At 41.4% G+C, this 23,699-nt stretch overlaps 1 protein-coding gene across 9 annotated transcripts in view; it reads left to right on the forward strand.

The window, feature by feature from the left end:
- The window catches only part of ATP8A1 (ATPase phospholipid transporting 8A1), a 252,619-nt gene that overhangs the window by 110,317 nt on the left and 118,603 nt on the right, over window positions 1–23,699 (forward strand). For all 9 annotated transcript variants that reach the window (XM_027831495.3, XM_043544446.1, XM_043544443.1 and 6 more), the window contains 3 exons: window positions 6,353–6,422; window positions 7,532–7,616; window positions 19,552–19,691. In XM_027831495.3, coding sequence (XP_027687296.2) covers window positions 6,353–6,422; window positions 7,532–7,616; window positions 19,552–19,691 — 295 coding nt within the window. The remainder of the gene's footprint in view (window positions 1–6,352; window positions 6,423–7,531; window positions 7,617–19,551; window positions 19,692–23,699) is intronic.

The following is a 23,699-nucleotide window of genomic DNA, read 5'->3' on the forward strand; positions in this document are numbered from 1 at the left end:
CAGAGTATATTAGAGTGCTGATTGTCCATTCCTTCTTGAACAATATTTTAATAAGACCTTGGACCTAGGATTCACCCTAGTAGATATAAAAAAAACTATAGAGATCTTTCAGTCACATATGTATGTTCTCCTATAGAAAAGAACAAAACGTTCTTTTCCCAACAAAAGTTGATTTCAAAGATAGATGACAATAACAGAGCCAGAGGTCACCTCAGAGGTTGGCACTGCCTTTCAGTGATGTTTATTCTTCAACTTCATCACCAGGACACACTGTCTCCATCAAGCTGAGCCTTTTCCCCTCAGTTCACAAAGATTGGAAAAAGGTGTCTCTCTACAGACCAGAGAGCTCCAGTACATCCACCTCAAACATGGCAAAGGCCTGGTCAGTTGCATCTGAACCAGCCTTTACAAATGTAATGCACCACCTTGTTCCTACTGGGCATACTGGAGACCTCCTTCCAGGGGACCCAGGAGTTGATCTCCTTCTTATCTTTCAAGGAAGTGCAGAAGGTCTCAGTCCCCTTTTGCATATATTGCCAGATGCCTGGCTGCAAACAAGGAAGAACAGGAGCAACTAGAAGGAGGGACAGGCACTAGAGTTTCAGGAGCAACATCTTTCATCTCTGAGACCTGTTATCATCCTCTCCTAGTGAAGTGGTGTTTTTCAGGTCTGGTACTGGCACCTGATGACAGGAGCTGCTCTCCATCTAAGCTCATCAGTGCCTGCTAGCATAGCGCTCCTTATCTATAAGGGCTTCTTATCAGTGGTTCTCAAAGTGGGTCCCAGCCCTATTTTAATGGGGTCACCAGGGCTGGCATTAGACTTGCTGGGAGCCAAAGCTGAAGCCTGAGCCCCACCGCCCAGTGCCGAAGCCCAAGGGCTTCAGCCCTGGGTGGCAGAGCTCAGATTACAGGCCTCCTGGCTGAAGCTGAAGCCCTTGGTCTTCAGCTTTGCTCCTGCCCAGCGTGGTGGGGCTTTGGCTTTGGCCCCCTCACCTGGGACATTGGGGCTCGGGACAGCACAGGGTTTGGTCCCCCCTCGTGGGGTCATGTAGTAATTTTTGTTGTCGGAAGGGGGTCATGGTGCAATAAAGTTGGAGAACCCCTGTCTTAGATCAAGCTAAAACCCTGTGGCGGACATCAACTAAACTGCCTCTTCTGGCTAAAGGAGCAGAAAAAAAATGTTGGATACCCCAAAAGGTGTTTGAGCGGTTTTACGTACATTCTGCAGTTTATGAAAAGTTCAGACAGATTAAGAGCACCCCAAAGGCAAAGATTCCAAAAAAATTAGACCTATATGGAAGAAAGACCTATTCATCAGCATCACTGCATCTTTATTCATGGCCATCGCTATGACCACACACAGATCAAGGATTTGCCCCTTGAGGGCACAGACTTATTCATTGTGTATATGGATGACACACTGCACTCCCTCAGAGATTCCAGAGTACTGCTTCATTCCTTGGTCATCTACATTTCAGCCCCAAACTATGTGCCCTTTAGATACCAGAGGCAATCCAGGCAGAAGACACCTACGTATGCCCTTCACAGATTTTCTGATACCTGCACAGGAAGAAGCCAACATTTTCTTGAAGGAGACTATCTTCCTTAACCATTGGTTATTCTACACCTGCTTCCAGGCAGCAGGTTTGGTGCAAGGGTCGAGAGCCATGCTTGAGCTACTTAGGACCCAGCCCTGCCTTTTGGGTGCCATCTTGCTTTCTTCCATCAGTCATGGCCTATGATAACAGACATTTAAGCACTAGAAGTAGTCTCCCTCCCATGGCTATTCCATCTAATTTCATTCCTTACCTTAGGAGCCCCCACCCCCCCACATACATTCACCCTCCTTCCCAATCCCTCTTCAGGTAACCTCACAAAAAATAGCTAAAGGAAGAAGTGGCTCCTGTACTTAATCTAGGAGCCACGGAAGAGAAACCTCTGGAGTACAAGGGAAGAGGCTTCTACTCCTGGTATTTCCGTATCCCAAAGAAAAAAGGGGATATTTGTCCTGTCCTAGACCTGAGATGCCTGAACAAATATACACACTATCGCAGATTCCTCTGCCATCCCTTCCCTTCAGGCTCAAGACTGGTTCATGGCTCTCAGGCTACAAGATGCATATGTCCATATTTCCAGCCAGCCCACAGGAAGTACCTGTGATTCACAAGAGGCCTAATCACTACTAATACAGAGTGCTACTATGTGGTCTATCCACAGCACTGAGAGGCTTTACAAAATATCTAGCTGTTGTATCAGCACATCTGAGGAGATTAGGCATTAAGGATTATCCATATCTAGACTATTGTCTGATCAAAGGCTGATATCATCAGGAAGTCACCACAGCCCTGAACTATATCTTTCACCTATTCAGACAGCTGAGATTCATGGAGAATTATGGGAAAAAAAGTCTCATCTCTTCACAAACTATAGAATTAATAGGAGCCCACATCGTCTTCTGAGAGGTATGTTTTTGTTAATTTGTAGTCAGAGTTGTTTTTCTTCAAGCTGTAGTCACCAATATCAAATCATATGCTACAAATACAATCAGAAACTGCCTCATACTTGTGGGCAACATGTCAGCTTGTGTGTGTGTGATGCCACTAGCCAAACTTCAACCACATCCATTACAAGGCTGGCTAAGATCAGTGTATCATCATACAAGACATCAAATTAATATGTGAATTGTGATCTCAGCTCACAACCTGTCTGCACTGAGCTGGTCATTACACTCCAGGAACGTTTGGATGGAGGTGCACTTCTCCACACCTCCACCTGAAAAAATGTTGATCACAGATGCAACAGGAACAGGTTGGAATAAACACCTGGAACACCTGCAGATACAATGGACTTGATCTCAAAAGGACTTGATTCTTCAAATAAATGTCCTAAAAATATGAGCAGTCAGATTAGCTTACATAGTGTTCCACCCTGCTCTACAGAATTCTACAGTGCAAATTATTAAGACAACTCATCTGCAATGTTCTCTATAAACAAGCAAGGAGTCACCCGTGCATCACCCCTATGTCAGGAATTAATCACATTATGAACATGGTGTCAACAACATGGGATAACCCCAATTTCTCTTCATCCTCCAGGAGTCAGCAACAATCTGCCAGACTGCCTAAGGAGACAATCCATCACCAATCACAAATTGTCATCATCAAACCAATATTTCATCAGTAACTAAATCTCATTATAGATTTGTTTGTCCCAAAAGACAACATGAAATGTACAATGTTTTGTTCCTGAGTGTCTGGGCCAGGATGTATGCAGTTAGGTCTAGTGGTTAGCGACCTGGTTCAAGGAGGAGTGTTGGGGCTGGGACATAGGGGGCCAGCTCTGATAGTTTGTGACCTGTTTCAGGAGGATCATGTTCAGGTTACCAGGAACCAGGCAGGAGTCAGATGAACTAATTTGGATGGGATCAGATACTATTTGGGTCATCAAGAGTCAGGCCAAGGTCAGGATACCAGGAATCAGGCAGGTCAGAGTCTGTAGGGCTGAGCAAGGGATCTGAGCAGCAGCCAATTAGAGCCCAGTTGTGCAGACAACTTTTTGTGCCTCTCTTTGGGTTAAATAGGAAGCTCTGACAAATCAGAGGTCCAAATGTTGCTCCAGTCAGGGCCGAGGGGAGGCCTCCCTGATGTAACTTCAGGTTTCATGATCTCAGCACTCAGGGCTTGTCTTCACTACGCAGCTAAATCGATGCCACTGCCATTGATGCAGCTGCGTTAATTTGGATCTGGTGAAGATGCACTAAGTCGATGGGAGAGCACTGTCCTGTCGACTTCAGTACTCCCCATCACTGCTCTCCAATCCACATAGCATTGTATAGACACCGCTTTTAAGTCGATGTTAGTTACGTTGACCAAGTTATACAACTTAACTAGCGTCACTTAAATCAATTACAGCTTTAGTGTAGGCAAGGCCTATTTAGTTAGTTAGTAGTGAGCCACTGGGTAAGAGCAGGGAGGCAGCAGTCAACTGGGAACCATGTGGACCCAAGTTCAAGACCTGTGGAGTCATGACATGGGTGGCATGAGTCTGGGATCATTACAAGATGCTTTCCTTACTGTGGGATCAGGATTTCATGTACATATTTCCACCAATTCCAAATCCTGATAGCCTGAATTGTCTCAGCCAATATGAAGCTAACAGATCTCCTCAAAATGTCTGTCCAGCCTCCCATAGCACTTTGGTTCTCCAAACATACTATCACAGAACAAAAGGCCAAAACTTAATTCAGACCCAAAGTCACTACATCTGGCAGCCTGGATGTTGGTTGGTTTAGTACTACTGACAGAGATTGCTCTCTACAAGTGCCTTTTGCTAAGTAAAAAGTTTCCGAATGGAAACTTACTCCTCTAAATGGAAAATATTTTCAGATTTGTGCAGCCCAACACAACCTTGACCTGTTGAAGACCCTCATACCAAAAATATTTAACTATATTCTGAACCTGTAACACTGTTGATTCTCTTTCAGTTCCATGAAAAACTACATTGCAGTGATCTCAGTATGCCACCCGTAGTAGTGTTTTACTCAGTTTTTATACCCCACAGTACCCAGATTTCTAAAGGGGTTATTGCATACTTTAGGGAGTCCCTTCTGATATGGGATCTTAATGTTGTCCTTAGAAATTTAATGGTTCCCCCTTTCATTCCTCTTTCTGAATGCTCTTTAAACTCCTTACTTTTAAGATGGCCTTTTTAGTCACAGTTACATCAGCCAGGAAGGTTAATGAACTCCAAACTTTCATGGCGAACCCATTTTATGCAACATTCCACAAAGATAAGATGGTGGTAAGACCTCACTCCAAATTTATTCCCACTGCTCTGTCAGACTTTAATTTGAACCAATCTATTAATTTACCTGTTTTCTTTCCAAAACCCCATTTCTTCCTGATAGATAAGAAACTCCACACTTTGGACATTTCAAGAGTTTTGTTAACAAGGCCTGTGGTTCTTAGAGATACTGTTGTCTGTGTAGATCCCTCCATCTTTGTTTTTTTCTGAGACCACCTTATCTAGGATTCTGAATTAGTGAGGGAACTAAGAGATGGTTGTGGCTGCTCTGCTCTTTGTGCTACTGGGTCAGGGAATACAAGGACATGCATATTGCAGGCATGGGCCAATGGAAAGTGCTCTTCAGAAGTTTCTGATCTTGTGTGCTCAGGGTGTGTGTGCACCTAAAGTGGGATCCCACAGACAACAACATCTTGAAGAGCCACGGATGCTACAAGGATAAGTACTTATCTTTTCTTCAAGATAGTCAATGCACATTTCCACCTTTGGATGCATCCCTTGTTGCCTCTGGGGTTCAAGAACCTTCTATAAAGCAGTGCCCTTTGGTGATGTGTAAGTGTTCTCTCCTGGCCCAAAATATTTAAAACTTGGGTTATAAAAGGTCTGGGCATCTCAACCACCTCACTTCCTTCTTTTCTACAACTAGCTGTGGGTGTGGGAACCTTTTGTGCATCGCTGGAATGAATTTTGGGGTTTGAGCCAAAACTCCCTTAAGTTACAGTGTAATATACAAGCTAGGTAGTTGCACATTTAGACCCAGATCCTCGGGTGCTGCCAAGGTGTATCCAATGCAGGACCCAAAGGAGGGGAAGGACGACACAAAGGTGACTTAAGGCAACTTTTATGCCTCCTCCCTCCCACCCTAGTTCTGAAGGCAACTGAATGCTGATTCAGCCTTCAGCATAAGTTAGAACATACTCCAGGGTTATTTTAATTTATGGCTGCTTGTAAAGGTTTCCAAGGGGTCGTTGTGCTGTCTGGAGATGAACAGAACACAATTCACTCTAGGCAAGCTCCATTCTTTTCCCAGCACATCTCCAACTTATCCCCTGTCCCATTCAGCAGTACTTGAGTGTAATGGGGTCTTGAGGTCTTGCACCTATGACACACCTCGTGCCCATGGAAGAAGGAGCTGAGGTGGTCCAGAGTACATGACTTTTTTTATAATCTTGCTCCAAATATTTTATGCTCTGTGAGGGCACTCATTAGGTGTCATTGGGTACTGCTTCACTGAAGGTTCCTATACCTCAGTGTGCCCTGGAATGCTTCCTACAAGTGGGGATGTGCAGAGAGAACACATTCAAAGGACTACAGTTACTGTGGTAAGTAACCATTTTTTCTTCATTTCTGCCCCCAGTTTCATGGAGGAGGAGGAAAAGCTAGTGGTAGGACTAGTAGATACAATTACCTCTGATTTATATACTGTACAATTAGTATGATGTGTATCTATAAATATATAAATGCACATTTTCAAGTTTTCTGTTTTTTATTGATGGATGAAAAAGATTGGTGATGTTGATGGATTACAATGTTATCTCTCTTCCAGCACTAGGAAAAGAATGTCTGTGATTGTTCGCACACCATCAGGGAAATTAAGACTGTACTGTAAAGGAGCGGTAAGATTTATTTTAGTTAAATTACCATACAGTAATTTGAATCTGTTAATTTGTAAATGAGTATGCTATAGACATATAGAAAAATAAATAATTGAAATAATTACAGTATGCAGTTATTGCACAATCAGCTGAAGTCAGATCATCTAAAATTTAAAAAACTCTGGGTTTCAGTCATGACTTTTTTCAATTTAATTAGCTATATTATATATTAAAATTATGTGCCAGGATTAAGAGCTAAATTGTGAGTTGTACTACATGACTGTCTGGGAAAATAGGAACCCTCCCCACTGTACATCTCTACTTGGGATACCCAGACCACTGCTCACCCATTTATTCCTTCTCTGGAGCAGATGGGAAGGGAATTGCCAGGGAATGTGTGGAGCCTTAGTTCTACCCCCTGTTCACTAGCCCAAGGAGGAGAGAGGAAATAATAATTTACTGATAATATTAGGTCAACAGTAAATTATTGTTCCCTTAGAGTAAGGTATGGCTGAGTCACAACGCATCCTGGAATGGTGCAGTTTGTACACCATGTGCCTAAAGTGATTCATCAAAGGAATTACTGATCTATAATCTGAAATCAGTTTTAAAACCAGGTCTTCAATGTTTATAAAAATTGAATATAGGATTGATGATATTCAACATTCCTTATCCTTCCAAATGAAAATTAATGAAATGATGTTATTGTGTAACTCTATGCACAGCTTTTTTGTTGGCCAAGTTGAAGTGAGAATGAAAGCTACTAAGCATCAGTTTCACTCTGTACTTAAATTTGGGGTAGAGGGAGAGCAAAGGAACATGAGGGATGGAGTAAGGGGAGAAAAGTATGTATGAAAGGTGAGGGGAAATAAAAATACAGAAAACCCCAAAATAATTCCAGATTAGGAGAAGGTGTAGAGATCTACAGACCCTGCGGGCTCAGAAAGTCCTCCTCTTTTCTCCCCTCCAGAACAGAAATATACTTCAATTTGTGTTGCTTGGCCCTGAAATACTTTGATATAGTGTTACATATTTTTTCTGCCTATTTTCCAGAATTTCTGTTATTGTTGCCACATCAGTGAAACCTGATTGCTTTGCTTTATTGTACCTTTGTTCTGTTTGCATTGTAGGATACAGTAATTTATGACCGTCTGGCCGAGAGTTCAAAATACAAGGAAATTACTTTAAAACATTTAGAGCAGTTTGCTACAGAAGGTGAGTAATAGTGCTTGATATAAAATAATATGAAATAAAACCTCTCAATTCTCATAGGTACTATAAATTTTAGCTTTTATTATATGGTTATAATTTATTATATGTATGTTTATTAAACTCCTGTAGCCTCTGAAAAAGATGGTCCCTTTCCTGAAGAGACTATGTTCACAAATCTAGACAGATAAAACAGGTAGAATCAGCCGAAGTAGAGGCTTTTAAAATTCAGTTGTGCAGTTGAAATGTATTATGGAGACACAGCAGTGATTCCATGAAATTAGAATGCAGACTCTTTTGCAACCTTTAATTTTGATCTCTCCCAACCTCTAACTTTTGGGAAGGAGAGGAAGGAGGTTGGAGGGAGTGGGATGAGGATGGTTCAGGAATCAATGTTGACACTATGATGACCTTGCGCAGAGAGGCCATCCATCCACCCCTTGCAGTTAAGTTTGCTTTAAGGCTGCTTTACATTACAGGAGTGAATCCATTACTGATAACACCAGGGATTCCTCCCATACCCACCTCAATTGTCATGTCTCTGTATCCCCAGTGGTCTAGCAGAATCATCTCTCTAACCACTATTCAGTGGCCATTGAAGGAATATAGGTTCCACATTTGGGTTCACAAATAAGAATCTATAAGTGGCTTGAAAAGGCTGTCTATAAAGACAATAGGTACCTATCCTCATCAAACAATGGACACTTTAAACAAAATTAAAAGTCACTAGAAAACACACTTTCGATGCAGGCAGGAAAAAAACCTCTGCAATAGAAAATATTGATATCGTATACACCCTTGCAATAGTACTTTGCTCTTAGATAGCACTTTTCATCAGTAGATCTTAAAAGCACTTGACAAAGGAGGTAAGTATCATTACCTCTATTTTACAGAAGGGGAAACTGAGACATAGAAGTAAAATGACTTTCTGAAGGTCACCCAGCAGGCCCCTAGAAGAGCCAGGAATAGAACCTAGATCTCCTGAGTCCCAATCCAGTGGGCCACAGTGCTTCCCAGATACTGCTCTGAAGTCTTTCTGTGCCTGATAGAGGAAAGCAAGTTGGTCATGGGTTATAACATCATACAATAAAGGACCATAGTATTCTAATTCATCCATGCAATAGGAAAAGATGGATGGATAAGGAGCAAAATTAAGGTTATTACAGGAAACTCAACTGTAGATGTTCTTTCATTTTGATATAACTTTAATAAAATTTGTTTCTAAGTTCTTTAAGAAAATTTTAAGAGATTTATTTTACTAATTGTTCATGCAACAAATAAAAACTTAATTAAATTATCAATATTTATAATTATCCATGGGGTTATAATGATTCTGCCCCCCTGGGTGCTGTAACACTGAAAATGAAGCATAAGCAATCTATTGTTAGCTCCTTTTGCAGAACAGATTGCAGGATTTTCTGGTTGTATGGTAGGAAATATAAATTAACCTCTGTTGTTCCTGAGGAAGTCCAGAGCCCTTTTTCCCTGCTTTGGTCCCAGATGGGAGAAATGGCTCCAGGCTGCTCTTCCCCCATTCCACAACTGCACCGTTAGGCCACGGGGGTAGGGATGGACTTGGTTAGTATAGTTGCTGGCCTGATGGGGAGCACTGTCACTCCAGCCAGGTTTCTGCTGGTATTAACCACTCAAGCTGGGCTCTCCACATAGGATGCTCTTCTCCATCCTCTCTCTGGGCAGTTCCTCCCAGTGAGGGGGGAAAATAGTTCTGTATATCTTGGGTACTTATATGACCCCCATTGCTACAGTAGGTGGCAATATCTTTATCCTTACAATATCCCTGTGAGGCAAAGAAGTACTCTTATCCCCATTTTACAGATAGAGAAGTGAGACACAGAAAGGCTAAGTACTTTCCCAAGGTTACACAGGAAGTCTGCAGCAGAAAAAGGACTTGAACCCCAGTCTTGCAAGTCCTCTCTCTCTTTCTCTCGCTCTTCCTTTCCAGTCCACTTTCTCACTTTTACCCTTTCTTTCCCTCCCTTTCTCTGTGTGGAGTGCATGAGTGCAAGTTTTTAAAATCTGTGAGCACACTTAATCCTATTGAGCTGATAGGTTTTAAGATTGCCCTGAAACACTCATGCATTCCACATAGAAAAAACCAACTGGGATAACAGTGGTCCTTGCTCCGTGAAAGTTTCCCAGTCTTCCTCTCTATGACTCCTGAGCCTTATAACACCTTGTAACATGCACATGTTGTCAAAATCACCCTGGTCAACATCCACTCTTTCAAAGACAAATTTCTTACTGTCCAGGAACTTATCAATTTTACTTATCTGCCTACCCCATTTATAGAGTAATTATCATAGTACATCTAAGCTCTGTGCAGTAAAACTACAGCACAAACCCTTATAAATAAAATTAAAGAACCAACAGAAACAAATACGTGTGAAAAGCCCTTGATTTTTTTGTTTTGATTGTGTGTTCCCTGATGTCCAAGGGAATCCATTAGACCTTCCCTTGGAGGCAAGGACGTTCTTAAATCCTAAATTGAGGCACTTACCTTTAGTAAGTAGAGAGTTATGACCTGACCAAATCTTTTGAGACCTCTTACACCAAGAAAGCCTATTTCTATTCCATTACTTTAGAGAGTTCTACTCCTCTTTCCCCTGTTTGTATCATCAAGCAATTGACCCCTTTGGTTGGTGTGGTGATACGATCACTGTATGATGGCCTAAGTGAAAACAAAAGCTAGCCTCAGGTCTGTTCCCTGTGTGTGTTCTTCACATTATGATTTGCATCAGGAGTGTTTGGGTAGCTTTAAATATATATATATATATATAGATATATTGCCCAAAGTATCATATTCAGAGTATCATACTAAGAAGGAACCCTAAAATACAAATAGGCTATGGAAATAAACAAAAACTTGTCAGATAGCTGGTAGTGCAGCAGCCTAATGCTCCTGATGAGTAAATCTTTGATTGCTTGGATCTCGGTGTCTGGGTTGCTTAGAAACTTCAAAAAAAAAATGTACTGGACAGGACAGCTGAAATGTAACACAGTGTGAAGCTTAGTCTAGGATACTGGTTTGAATCAAGGCTATCTAGATAGTGGCTGAAAAGTGTTTATTATCTGATAATCCATATGAAATGAATCTAAGGTCTCAATCCAGATCTTAGTGGATAATTGTCCTCCTCCAGATCACCAGCACAATTGGCAATCTCAGCAGAGAGGTTGGGGATTGAGCTGACATGAAAACTAAATTTTGTGCCTCCTCTAGACATAGTGTACTTCCATGTCCTTGTAGGGAAGTGTGTACTACTGCTCTTGCACCCCTCATGTCTTTTTCTCAAGAACAGTCAATCAGTGACCTCACAAGCACTCAATTCACTTGTTTTTTTAAAAAAAGCGTTCTCCATTCTGTAATACATTAAAAAGAATTCAGTATTTATTATTGCACCAAATTTAAATACTGCCAATGACATTATACCATTTCTTTACTGTTTCCATTCATGTGGCAATACAGTATGTCCTTGGCATTTGCTACACGTATTTGCTACGTTGTTCAAAATGAAGTGGTTAGCATTGCTGGCATTTACATTTAAGCATTTAATACATTTCATTGTTAATACCCATGTAGGTGAATGGAAGAACTGTATAATTCTCTTTGGTCTTGTTCCAATCTGTCAAGAAGCAGACTCAATAAGAGTCTCAATTTTTTGTTAAGATTCTTTGCGGTCAGTATGCAAGTAAGTTTATTTTTAAAAATTGAAGTTTAGATTCTGGAGACCAGCAAATTCCTTGGAAAATACTAGCTCTGTAGATATTCCACATGCATTCATTGCTGTTTTTCCACTTCATCATCTGATTGGTGGATTGTGAAAAGATATTTAGAAAGATTTTAATATCCAAGTTACACAATCCTTGCCACCTTTTTCTCTCCCATTCATTTTTCTGGACCCATCTCATAGGACTCTTCTTATGAGAAAAACTCAGTCCATTTCTTAGTGTAATAATTCTGCCAGGTTGTACTGACAGTAACAAAGCCCAGGTTCAATATCTAGGGTTTCCACTTAACATTACAAAACAGATCTGGCTTGAGCCCCCACCCAATAATCTGGAAAAACTAAACACCATCCCTGGGCACCTCTGAGAGGCAATACTTTCCCACTCACACACACAGTCTGTGTATAAAAAAAGAAAACTTTTATTAAAAGGAAGAGGGAACTCAGCATTAATTTGGGAAAACACCACAACAACAATTCAAAAGTGTGCAACCCACAAGTAAACACCCACCCCACAGTACGATGAGCCATATCCTTTGCCTCAGTTTCCCACCTGCGGTGTGGAAGTCTGACAGACTAATGTTCCCTTAACACATCACTCCCCTTCCCGTCTTCTGCATGCCATTCATAGATGGTTGTCCAAAGTTAGCTAAGTCCCAGAATTCAGGGGTGTGTTCACATGGGTTCACTTCCCACCCCAAAAAGGGGGGAGGAGGAGTCAACCAATGCTGCTGCTCAGTGCTGCTGCAGCTGTTATCACTGCTTGCTGCCACCTTTGCCTCTACTCACGGCTGCTGCTTGCTGCTCCTGGAATGTCATGTTTTAAGGTTCCAGCACTTAGCCCCGTTCTTGGTGATTTCAGCTTTTAGTGATTTCAGTGGGTAGCAGAGAACCTCACTGCTACTGCAACCTCTGCATTGTCTTTCACACATCAGGTCTAAGGCTCAGCCTCTAGACCTGCTCATCAGTGATTTCAACAATAGCAATGACTGAGCAGAAACAAGGACTGTCTGATCAACTCTGCCTTTAAACACAGGAGAGGCAATGGCCAAATGGTATCTAGGACTCCTTAAACAGAGTCCACACTACCAGGAACACCTCTCCCCATTCCTTCTGCCTTTCACTTGGCTTTTCCACCACTGACCCCTGCTTAGCGAACAGGGTTAAAGTTAGGGTGACCCTCTCAATCGAGGGGTGCTAAGTACAGTTCTGCTGCCCTTTACTCATACAATAAGGAAAACAAGATTTCATTTCCCCTGCATTCAGTACTAAAATTTTAACTCAAGACATCCAAAAATGATCACTTTGGTAAAACTGGTCTGTGACCTACAAAGAGTAGGTCATCATCATGTTCCCATTATGATTCTGGTGTTTAGGGCAGCGACAAAACTCCTCCATTCCTGTCTGTTTCTGGCAAGTCTTTCAATATTTCCCCAGCTGTGCCCCGCGTTTTTCAGCTCGGCTTCCACAGGTCTTCGCCATGTTGCTTTCGGGCAGCTCGTTTTCGCTTGCCTTCAGGTTTCCATCTTATTGCTACTCTGGTGATGGAATCAGTTTCCATCTGAAGCACATGGCCAATCCATCTCCAACACCTCCTGGCAATGATGGTGCTCATATCCTCTTGGATGCATTGTGTCAATAGATCTTGGTTTGAGATTGTTCTGGGCCAAAAGATACGGAGGACTTTTCTGAGGCAGGTTGTAGAGAATGTGTCTATGAAAATACAGCCTGCTTCTGAGGTCTTTTCTCCCAGTTCATCACTAGATGTCAGAGGAGAGCTCATTCAAACCCTTCTTACATCAGTGTAGGATGACCACACACAGTTTCATAGAGCTATAGGGCCTAAAGGGGCCACCAGATCATGTAGTGTGTCCTCTGTATACCACGTGCCATTATATTTCTCCCAAGTACCCCTATGATAAGCCCAAAAACTTCAGTTAGACCAAAACTTTCAGTCCCCAGGAAACTAAATATTGTGTGTCACAGGCAGAGAACAGGAGAGACCAAGATACCACCTAATGTCAGAGGCCACTACACTCTTGCATCAAAGCTTAGCATTCCTAATGCTGTCAAATTGCCAAGAAATCTAGAGGAATGTTAAACACCGTTCTTATTCTGAAGATAGTTAAATTAATTAGTGTGCCTTGTACATAAGAGGTATACGCTGTTGTTCCCCACCCAGCTTCTCCCTTTATATTCATTTTTACTGTCCCGATTCAAAATTTCTATTGCCATGTTAGTTTATAAGCCTCAATACAGCTTTGTTTATTTTATTTATGAAGCTTCTTGATTATTTAAGTAGATGACATTAAACTCTCTAGAATGTAATTTAGGTGCAAATTAAAATGCCAAAATATAGTGGTGTTCTATGTTAGAGGTACAAAACCAAGCATTTGTATGTCAGAAAATTTCAAAAGTTATGTTTTCTCCACTATACTAACTGAGCCATGTTTGCACATCCTATACATTTCATAGTATGTTTTCATAATCATTAAGTACCACACCAAATAGCCAAATGTCTCAATGAACATTCAAAACGTTTGGATAATTGGGAGCTGCCCCATCAATCTCTTAAAGTTTGTTCTTAGGATTCTTCAACCCTGAATTTTAACCATCAAAACTTGCTGAGGCAGCTTCCATGATTATGGAAAGCCAGCAGCTTATGCAAAACTCTTTGCTTTTGTAGTTTAGGATTGGGTTGTACATTAACTCTGATCCTGCAAGCTCCTAAATTCCATAGGACTTATCGAAGGTCTGCAAGACCAGAGCTCTACATCTTGGAGGACATATTGAATCTTTGGATAACTGAGCTTTTGGATATAAATGTCAGTTCACGTTTAAAGCTTGCATGTACTATTTGGGGGTTGGCAAAAAGAGGGCTAGGGAACATTAGAGGAGTAATATGATCCTTTTTGCTGTTAGGAAAGGCCAGAGGAAACATAACTGAAGGACATAAATCCACACTGTGTAGAGGTCAAGCACAGGAGTTTATTACGTACAGCGCTGATGGAGTGTCACCTCGCTTATTAGGCTCAGAGACACCGTCAATCAATTGATTACAATGGAATATATGGATTTTCCATGGGTGGGGAAAAGTGACAGGGTAGGCAGTCCGACAACCCCGGATAGGTCTAGCAGCAAGACATGATAGCACAGTAGCCAATGGTCAAAGGTTACATAATGTCTCCGCCCATGGTCTTAAATTAACAAATTAATATTTAATTAGTACTTTAATTAATGTATTAGTATAAAATATATATGTTGAATTCTGATTTGGGGTCCATAGGAGTGAAGTAGCTCCTTTGATTGTCTAACAGGTACATATCTAGGGGGAAAAGCAAAGAAACAGTAAAAGTATATGGCAATAAAAGATTGTCTTTCAAGTTGTTCATTTGTGTTTTTAAGGCAGGCATTGGTCCCTGGGAAAGGGAGGTGGGAGGAGGCCATATCTTATACTGACATGCTTTAACCTTTCATAAACTCAAGGTTGGATGTGTGGGAAGAACATCTCCCTACAGAAGAAACTAACAACAGAAACAGGGCTTCTTTGTTCTAGTTGAAACTTTGAATGAGACACAATTATTGCCCCCAACATCTGGCGTTTTACTGACCAGGCATATCTTAGCAAAAGCAAGGTTATCTTTGGTTATTCTGCTTTCTCTTAGTTTTTGCTAGGCCTCTGACCTTTTGACCAAACTCTGGACTTTGGGCCTGTACACAAATCCATATACCAGGTTATTACATCAGCAATGGATTTTAACCCTTGAATAACTATTTTTTGAAAATTTAAATGTATACATTTTACCTTTTTAAAACTCCCATGTTTTGGGTAGATCGGTATCTACTCCTTTAGTTCCCTTTAGCTCCTTATTGATGAGTGAGGAGAAAAAGTCCCTGTTACTGCTGATATTGAATAAGAAGACAAGTCAGGATGGGGGCAAGAATTTATCACAATTCTCCAGAGACCCATCACTCCTCGGTACAAGATATCCAAGCCAGAATGGCTGTAAAAGATGATTGTTGGAATTATTTGAAATTATTAATATGGGTAACTGCCAAACACTAATTTAACCATAAAATCTTAATTAAATCCAAAGGCATATACAATTGTTCTACACATGCCAAAAAAGCTGAAATAATAAGCAATTTACTACATCCAAACAATAACAAAATATTTATAAACATTTGATCAAGATACTTACAAATGGGCTAAAAGCAGGGATGCTTAGACCTATATTGGTAAGTGTAGCGGAGTGGACACCCACTGGGGCCCAGAGGGGTTTAAGATAGCCCTGGGAGAGGGCTGGGGCAGGGGAAGAGCTGGGCTGATTAGCAGAGCAGCTGCAGCTGGGGGCCATGCCCCAAACAGACCCAGCGGGCCTTATAAAAGCCACGGAAGCCAGGAGCAGAAGAGCACTCTCTCTAGCTTTGAATAGAGAGAATAGAGGACCTAGTTCAGAGCAGGGCTGGGAAAAGGCCAAGGGAGCTCTGGCCTAGGAAAGCCCCAGGCTGCAGGCCTGGGAAGGTCTATTAGGTACAGGGGTTGCAGGGGCAGCCACGGGTAGGCAGAGGCAGCAGGTCCAATCCCAACCTTGTCTGTGATGAGTGGCTAATACTGCAGTCTGCCCCAGGGCCCGGGGGCTAGTGGGTGACTGGCAGGAGCCTACAACTGAGGCGAGGTAGGGATAGTGCATAAGGACAGAGTCTGCATACAAACTGGAAATAACACCAGCAGATCACTTTGTGCATTCAAAAATTCCCAAAATCCATAAAAAAGAGCAGAGATGCCTATTGCTATAGATTACCATTTTCATGTCCAAACACTAGAACCAGTTTACACACAAAAGATGTTCTCGGAGCCTGTTGGAGCTCTTTAGGTTTCAGGAAGTCTGAAGGTGTTTGAGTGGTTATTCCTTGACTTTAGCAAAGCTTTTGTTACGGTCTCCCACAGTATTCTTGCCAGCAAGTTAAAGTAGTATGGGCTGGATGAGTGGACTATAAGGTGGATAGAAAGCTGGCTAGATTGTCGGGCTCAGTGGGTAGCGATCAATGGCTCCATGTCTAGTTGGCAGCCGGTATCAAGCAGAGTGCCCCAAGGGTCAGTCCTCGGGCTGGTTTTGTTCAATAACTTCATGAATGGTCTGGACTGCACCCTCAGCAAGTTTGTAGATAACATTAAACTGGGAGGAGTAGTAGATACACTGGAGGGTAGGGATAGGATACAGAGGGCTCTAGACAAATTAGAGGATTGGGCCAAAAGAAATCTGATGAGGTTCAACAAGGACAAGTTCAGAGTCTTGCACTTAGGACGGAAGAATCCCATGCACCGCTACAGATTAGGGACCGAACGGCTAGGCAGCAGTTCTGCAGAAAAGGACTTAGGGGTTACAGTGGACGAGAAGCTGGATATGAGTCAACAGTGTGCCTTTGTTGCCAAGAAGGCTAACGGCATTTTGGGATGTATAAGTAGGGGCATTGCCAGCACATCGAGGGACGTGATTGTTCCCCTCTATTTGACATTGGTGAGGCCTCATCTGGACTGCTATGTCCAGTTTTGGGCCCCACACTGCAAGAAGGATGTGGAAAAATTGGAAAGCATCCAGCGGAGGGCAACAAAAATGATTAGGGACCAGAACGCATGACTTATGAGGAGAGGCTGAGGGAACTAGGATTGTTTAGTCTGCGGAAGAGAAGAATGAGGGGGGGATTTGATAGCTGCTTTCAACTACGTGAAAGGGGGTACCAAAGAGGATGGATCTAGACTGTTCTCAGTGGTAGCAGATGACAGAACAAGGAGTAATGGTCTCAAGTTGCAGTGGGGGAGGTTTAGGTTGGATATTAGGAAAAACTTTTTCATTAGGAGGGTGGTGAAGCACTGGAATGCATTACCTTGGGAGGTGGTGGAATCTCCTTCCTTAAGGTCAGGCTTGACAAAGCCCTGGCTGGGATGATTTAGTTGGGGATTGATCCTGCTTTGAGCAGGGGGTTGGACTAGATGACCTCCTGAGGCCCCTTCCAACCCTGATATTCTATGATTCTATGGTTCTGGATTTGAAACTCTAACAGGTGCAAAGATCACCTTCCAAATATGATATGAGTGCAAATGGATGCACTTACATCTTCCTGAGCATGAAGACAGAAAGTTCCAGTGTTTGCCAAACGGTAGCAGCGGAGTGAAATTAAGAAGACTTTATTCAGTTTCAGTACTACTGTTCAGAGCGTATGGGTAGCAGTGAAATTGTTGAGTCCTGTTAATGTCATTCTCCAGAAATCTAAACATATTAAGACAGGAAATTAACAAAAAGGCACTCAAACAAACAACCTTAATTATTCCCTGTGTCCTTTAAAATCAGTTTAAGCTAATGTGGGTCCACACAAACTAAAATACTGTACTCACGATCTTAAGGGGTTTTGCATGGTGTCTCTTGAGGACAGAATTAAGTTTTCTGCTCAAGGAGAAGCTTTTAATTATGAAGAGTAATGGCAAATAATGACCAATTAATAATAATAAATTAATTTTAAAAAAATCTTCAAATGTAGCCTGTATGCAAGAGTTTGCTCAGTTTTGACTTCATGGGAAGTTGGAAGAATCTGTGACAAGGCAGAGTTAAGATTGTTTGGATACCCTCACTGTGCATTTCCATAACTTAACACATTTAGATTTGAGTTTAACCTTAACTCTTCCTGGGTTTTAAGATAATTACATTTCAGTAATATATTTTACACTAAATTACTGATTCATTACTCTCAATCTTAACTCTATTTTAAATTGTTTTGGTCTAGGAATATAAACAGATACACACACACTCATACAGAGAACAAAAATTACAGATAAGAAAACCCATTTGCTCAGATTTTCTGCTTAGCCATTAGTTGTGATTTTGTGAGTGGAGAACACTTTTTCTGGTACACATTGAAATTTTTTTTAATAACATTAGGATTTACATTTTAAAAATTTCTTGTACGCTTGTATACATATGAGCCCCAGTGCATATGTGCAAGTCAGACAGTTGTGCATGAATGCTTATGCAAATCCATCTTGTGTACATGTTGTACGTTTGGTATATGCATTTCAGGCAAGTTGACATTGTGAAACATTTGAGCCTAATATTGTAGGTTTAAAAAAAAAAAAATCTGTAAATGTTACAATTAAAAACGGTAACAGGTATTTTTTTTATATATAAATCAGAAAATCAGCTTTTCTTCACACAAGTTAAATTAAGATTGATTAAAATAATGCTTAATATTAATATTGTTTTTGAAAGTTTTATTTCCATAATTTACAGATTGTGAGCATGAGATCATTTGCAATTTATTACTCTGAAAATATTAATTCTTCATTTCATTGCCTGCAGTGGGACATATTCATAACTTGAAAATTAAATAGTTAATTTTAAAAAAATAGTTCTGATTTTGTCTTGACATATGTATGTCTAATTACAAAATAAAGATTTATACTTTTTATCTAGAAATATCTATTTTATTGCCTGCCAATTTAAAGTATTAATGTGGTGAATGACAACTATGTTCACAAATGGAAGAGCAGTGTTTGGCAACCAAAAATCCCTGGGATGGCTTGGGCACAAAGAGGTGACAATAAAAGGAAGCATGCTGGCTGTTTTATTCTTCGTATCTCTTTCTATACAGGAATTTTTTGTACTATGACATTGACAGCCTATCGTATAGATGTGCTGCACAAGTATAATATCGAATGGCACCACTATGACTTTACCAAGTAATAAGATAAGTTGAAGTAGTTCAAGACTGGTTTGCATTGGTGCAGTAGGTTAGCATCAGGGATTTTTTCCCATTTCACTATATTGATGTAGGTATGCTGGTACAAATATTCCCAGTGTAGATAAACCCTTAATATATTGTCTTGTCTTGTATTCTTGAAGCAAGGGGCTTTTGTGACATGCACCAGTGAGTTTTTTTCTTTTATCTGTTTATTCATAGTAAATTTAGCTTGTTAACTACGTATTGTTAGCACTACACAGAAATGAATCTACACTACGTGTAGTGTAGAAATGAATCTACACTACACATGCATCCGACAAAGTGGGCATTCACCCACGAAAGCTTATGCTTCAATACGTCTGTTAGTCTATAAGGTGCCACAGGACGCTTTGCCGCTTTTACAGAAATGAAGTAATTTCTAACTATGAATTGCTATTCTTACTGTCTGTTTACTATTTTAGGTTTAAGAACACTCTGTTTTGCTGTTACTGAGATAGCAGAAAGCCAGTATCAAGAGTGGCTAGATGTCTATCACCGAGCTTCAACAGCTGTACAAAACAGAGCACTGAAGTGTGAGGAGAGTTATGAACTAGTTGAAAAAGTAGGTGGAGATGTCTGGTTTTAGTTATGTTTTTGTCATATAGTACATGAAGTTTGAATCGTCATTTCGGGGTGAGACTTGGACAAATTAATTTTATTTATATAGTATGATTACCATAGTCTTCAAAGTTTAATTCAGAACATCATCTAATGAAGTAAAGACTTCTACTAATTCTAATTCTAAAGACTTTATTATACACTAAATGGCAAGTAGGTTAACCATAAAAAGAAGTTTTTTGGGGGGGTTTTTTGAGCTGTATATTTTCAAGAATTTATAAAAGCAAATACTGTGTTGATATATTTAATCCTCTGTTTGTTAATCCTTTGATTTATATCAGAGGTCAACATAATTGTGTTTTTGTGAGTAATAATTATCTATCTTTTCTATACTCTCCCTGTAACATCAGGGCATAGTGTAACTTTCTGAGGTGATGTAGCACACTGTATGGTCTTTCCTCAGCTGCCGGTAATTTGTCTTACTGGGTCTACTAGTACCATCACATATTGTCAGACATGATACATATGTTTAACATGCCTATTTCTAATTAGTTAGGATAGCCTCTAGATTTTTATGTGCTAATTATATGGTTTCCATCCATTTATACTATATAACATTTCAGTCACACCTAGGTGCTAGTTTTGCCTGCTCATTTCTCACTAATGGTGGAATTTTCAAAAGCAGCTAATCAACTTTAGAACACATTGAAAGTCAAACATTGTGTAGGGGCCTGACCCAGCTACTAGTAGAGGCAATGGGAGTTTATCCTGTGAACTCCTAAGGTGGTTTTTTTTTAATTGCACATAAGGGAACTAAATGCTCAACTCCCCAAGGCACTTTTGAAAATGCTTCCCCCACACACCATATTAACCTCTCCCACTCTCCATGGCATTTCTTTACATAAAAGTGGAAGGTGGAAGCAAGTATGCATCCCATTGCATTTTGATAGTAAATGTCTTTCACATTCCTATTTGTGGTGTTGTAGCCATGTTGGTCCCAGGATATTAAAGAGATGACATAATGAGGTGATATCTTTTATTGGACCAACTTATGTTGGTGAAAGAGACAAGCTTTTCAGGTAAGAAGAGCTCTGTGTAGCTTGAAAGCTTATCTTTTTCACCAACATAAGTTGGTTCAGTAAAAGATACTGCCTCGCCCACCTTGTCTCTTTGACATTCCTTTCAGGATTTTGTTGAACTGTTCTAAGTGGTTGAAGTAAGGTGGTGTTAAGGTGTTTCTCCTTGTACTTTGTCCCCAGAAGGTAGTGCTTTTTTATTATATATTACTAATATTGATGGTTTTATGGGGAAATTGTAGTAAAATAGTGCTTCATGTATTGCACGGGTAGTTAGGGGTGGGAAGGGGGAGGATGAAACAGGCAGTTTGCAATGGCTGCTCCTCACAAGAAAGCAGACTGTATCATCCCCTCCCCCAGCAGCACCAGACAAAAGCCAATCACACAACCCTACAACACCCTTCTCCACTCCCATTACCCAATGGCAAGCAGTAGTGGGAGGACAAGTTCCAGACTTTGGACCCAGATTAAGCATGTGATTCCCTTCCCCTCATTCCCCACTATTCCCTGTAATATGAGGAAGATAGGGAGGAAAAGAAAAGTGTGAAGCAGCAGCCCCCACCTTCCCAAAAGTAAAGAGATGGGTAAAAGGACAAGGAACATGGAATTTGACTCAGCAGCTCCTGGATGAATTCTCCACCACCCTATCCTCTGATTAGAATGTGCAGTTGTGATAAGTGTACAAGCAAATTGGGTACTTATTTTGCACATACATTTGAGTCTAAAACTTTTAAAAATTAGACTCCTAGAATTCAGAACGCTGAAAGCTGCTAAGGAGCTGGCCAGGAGCAGGATTGTCCAGTACACTGTCCTTGCTCATTCCCTTCCTCTGCCCAGAGTTTCATTCTTCAGTAGGGCAGTGCCTATAAAAACTCCAACCAACCATCCTCCCATACTTCTGAATCTTTTTTTTTTTTTACCACAAAAATGTATGTGGCTCGTCTTTCAATACTGCTGTGTCCCTACAGTCTCACTGAAATCAGTAGGAGATTCAGGAGCTGATTATCTTTTAAAATCAGGCCTATTTTGTTTAAATGCCATTTGCCTTTTTGAGGGCTGCATAATTATCTGAAAATCTTACAAGGAACAGCTGAATTACCTTTTAAGTCTTTGCTTATTGGAACTAACAAAGGTTCTTCTTTCAGTGGTCTCTGCATATTCCTACTTGTGGGAAATGGTGCCCCAGGCATCAAACTGCAGAATTTTTCTAGTAAACAGAACATTGGGGCTACTTGCCCCTCCCCTTCATGGAGGATTCCAACGGTACAGAAGGGTCCCAACCATCCTTCAGTTCAAGTGCTTGCATTTGCCCATTGCACTGTAGGTGTGTGTATGCCTCATGCACTAGCGCTGGAGAGTTTTCCCTAGCAGAACCTGTAGGGGTGGCCCCCCCACCTCAGAGTTCCTTCTGTTGCAAGCAAGAGTATAAAGGGCAGAGATGCCCCAGCCCTCTTCTAGTTCCTTTTTACTGTCAGTGATTGGAGCATTGGTGTTCCCTGTGAACAGTTACTCAATCTGCATAGCGGTACTCAAAACATTCTTCTGAGTTTTTTTTCTTCTATTTTTATAATTTTAAATTCTTTCTTTTGACTTGGTCCTCCTTTTGGAGCTTTTCCAGTGCAGTGGGGCCCTGGACCCTACATTGTACCAGGGGACTTACGCCGAGGTCCCTGGAGTTCCAACCTTGTGCGGACTGTAGGAAGTCCATGTCTGTTAGTGACTGTCACTACCACTGCCTCAAGTGTCTGGGTGAAGGCCATGTCAGAGATAGGTGCTCAATCAGTCGTGGCTTCAAGACTCAGATGAAGCTGAGGGAGAAGCACCTCCACCAATATATCTTCATGGAGGCTGCCCTTAGACCGGTGTTGGATCCCCCTCAATTATCTATGAGAAGCTTTCCAAGAGCTCCCTGGCTGTGTCAGCTGAAAACCACAGAAGATCCCCATCTCTTGGATTATCCTCTTCAAGGACAGGGGAATTGGAGTCTCAACCTCAGAAGCACAAGAAAATATCTGCTTTCAGCTCCTTGAAGTTTAAGGTGCGTGACTTCCACAGAGGGTTTTTCAGGTACTGAAAGTAGAACATGGCCTTCAGTTTGCTATTTCCCAATACCAGGTTGCTCAGAGAGACATGAGCCGTCGACTCCAGTGCCCTCTCAGGGACCACTGAGACTGGCTACTTCTCCGATAGAGATAATAGTCTTTCCAGATCACCACAAGTCAGCAGCTCATGTCAGTGCCAACTACACCAGTAGCTTATGACACAGCTAGAGACTTATTTTGTCTGTCAGTACCAGATGAGGACCCTTGCTGGAACCAATGCAGCCTTCTAGATTGTTGGCACTGGGTCACTTATCGCTGGCACCACCTGCCTCAGACTCAGTACCACCTCACTTCCATAGGGCCAGCTCAGGATCTGCAGCGCTGAATATTACTGGTGGCCAGGAAGCCATCCATGCTTCCGCAGTACCACACTCCAGATATAGGTCCCAATCAAGGTCACAGAGAACCCCTCCCAGCACTGTTTCACCCTGGTTCTCTGGGTACTTTGAGTCATCACTGGACTCTGAAGTAGACTCTCGGGTTTCGTGGTACAAGAGTTTAGAGACCGCTCTTGTCATCATTCTCATTGCCAGGGCTCAGAGAAGGGTCCATCCAGGGATTGGAATGAATAGGCCAATCAAGCCTGGGGTCTAGTATCATCTCAGCCCCACTGGGGACCTATTAGTTGTCTTGAGGTATGCCTCTGGCATCCAAATCTACATCATCTCATAAAAATAGATCTCCCAGGAAGGATGCTTCCCCCACCTGCTATGAGAGGCCAGTGACAGTTAATACCAAACAGCCTCCCAAGTCCCATGCAGTTGATTCACCATTGCCAGCTTCGCAACAACCATCGGTACCACAGCACTTACTGGTACCACAAGACTAACCCAG

This window comes from Chelonia mydas, chromosome 4, assembly GCF_015237465.2.
Source record: "Chelonia mydas isolate rCheMyd1 chromosome 4, rCheMyd1.pri.v2, whole genome shotgun sequence".
Classification (NCBI taxonomy): domain Eukaryota; kingdom Metazoa; phylum Chordata; order Testudines; family Cheloniidae; genus Chelonia; species Chelonia mydas.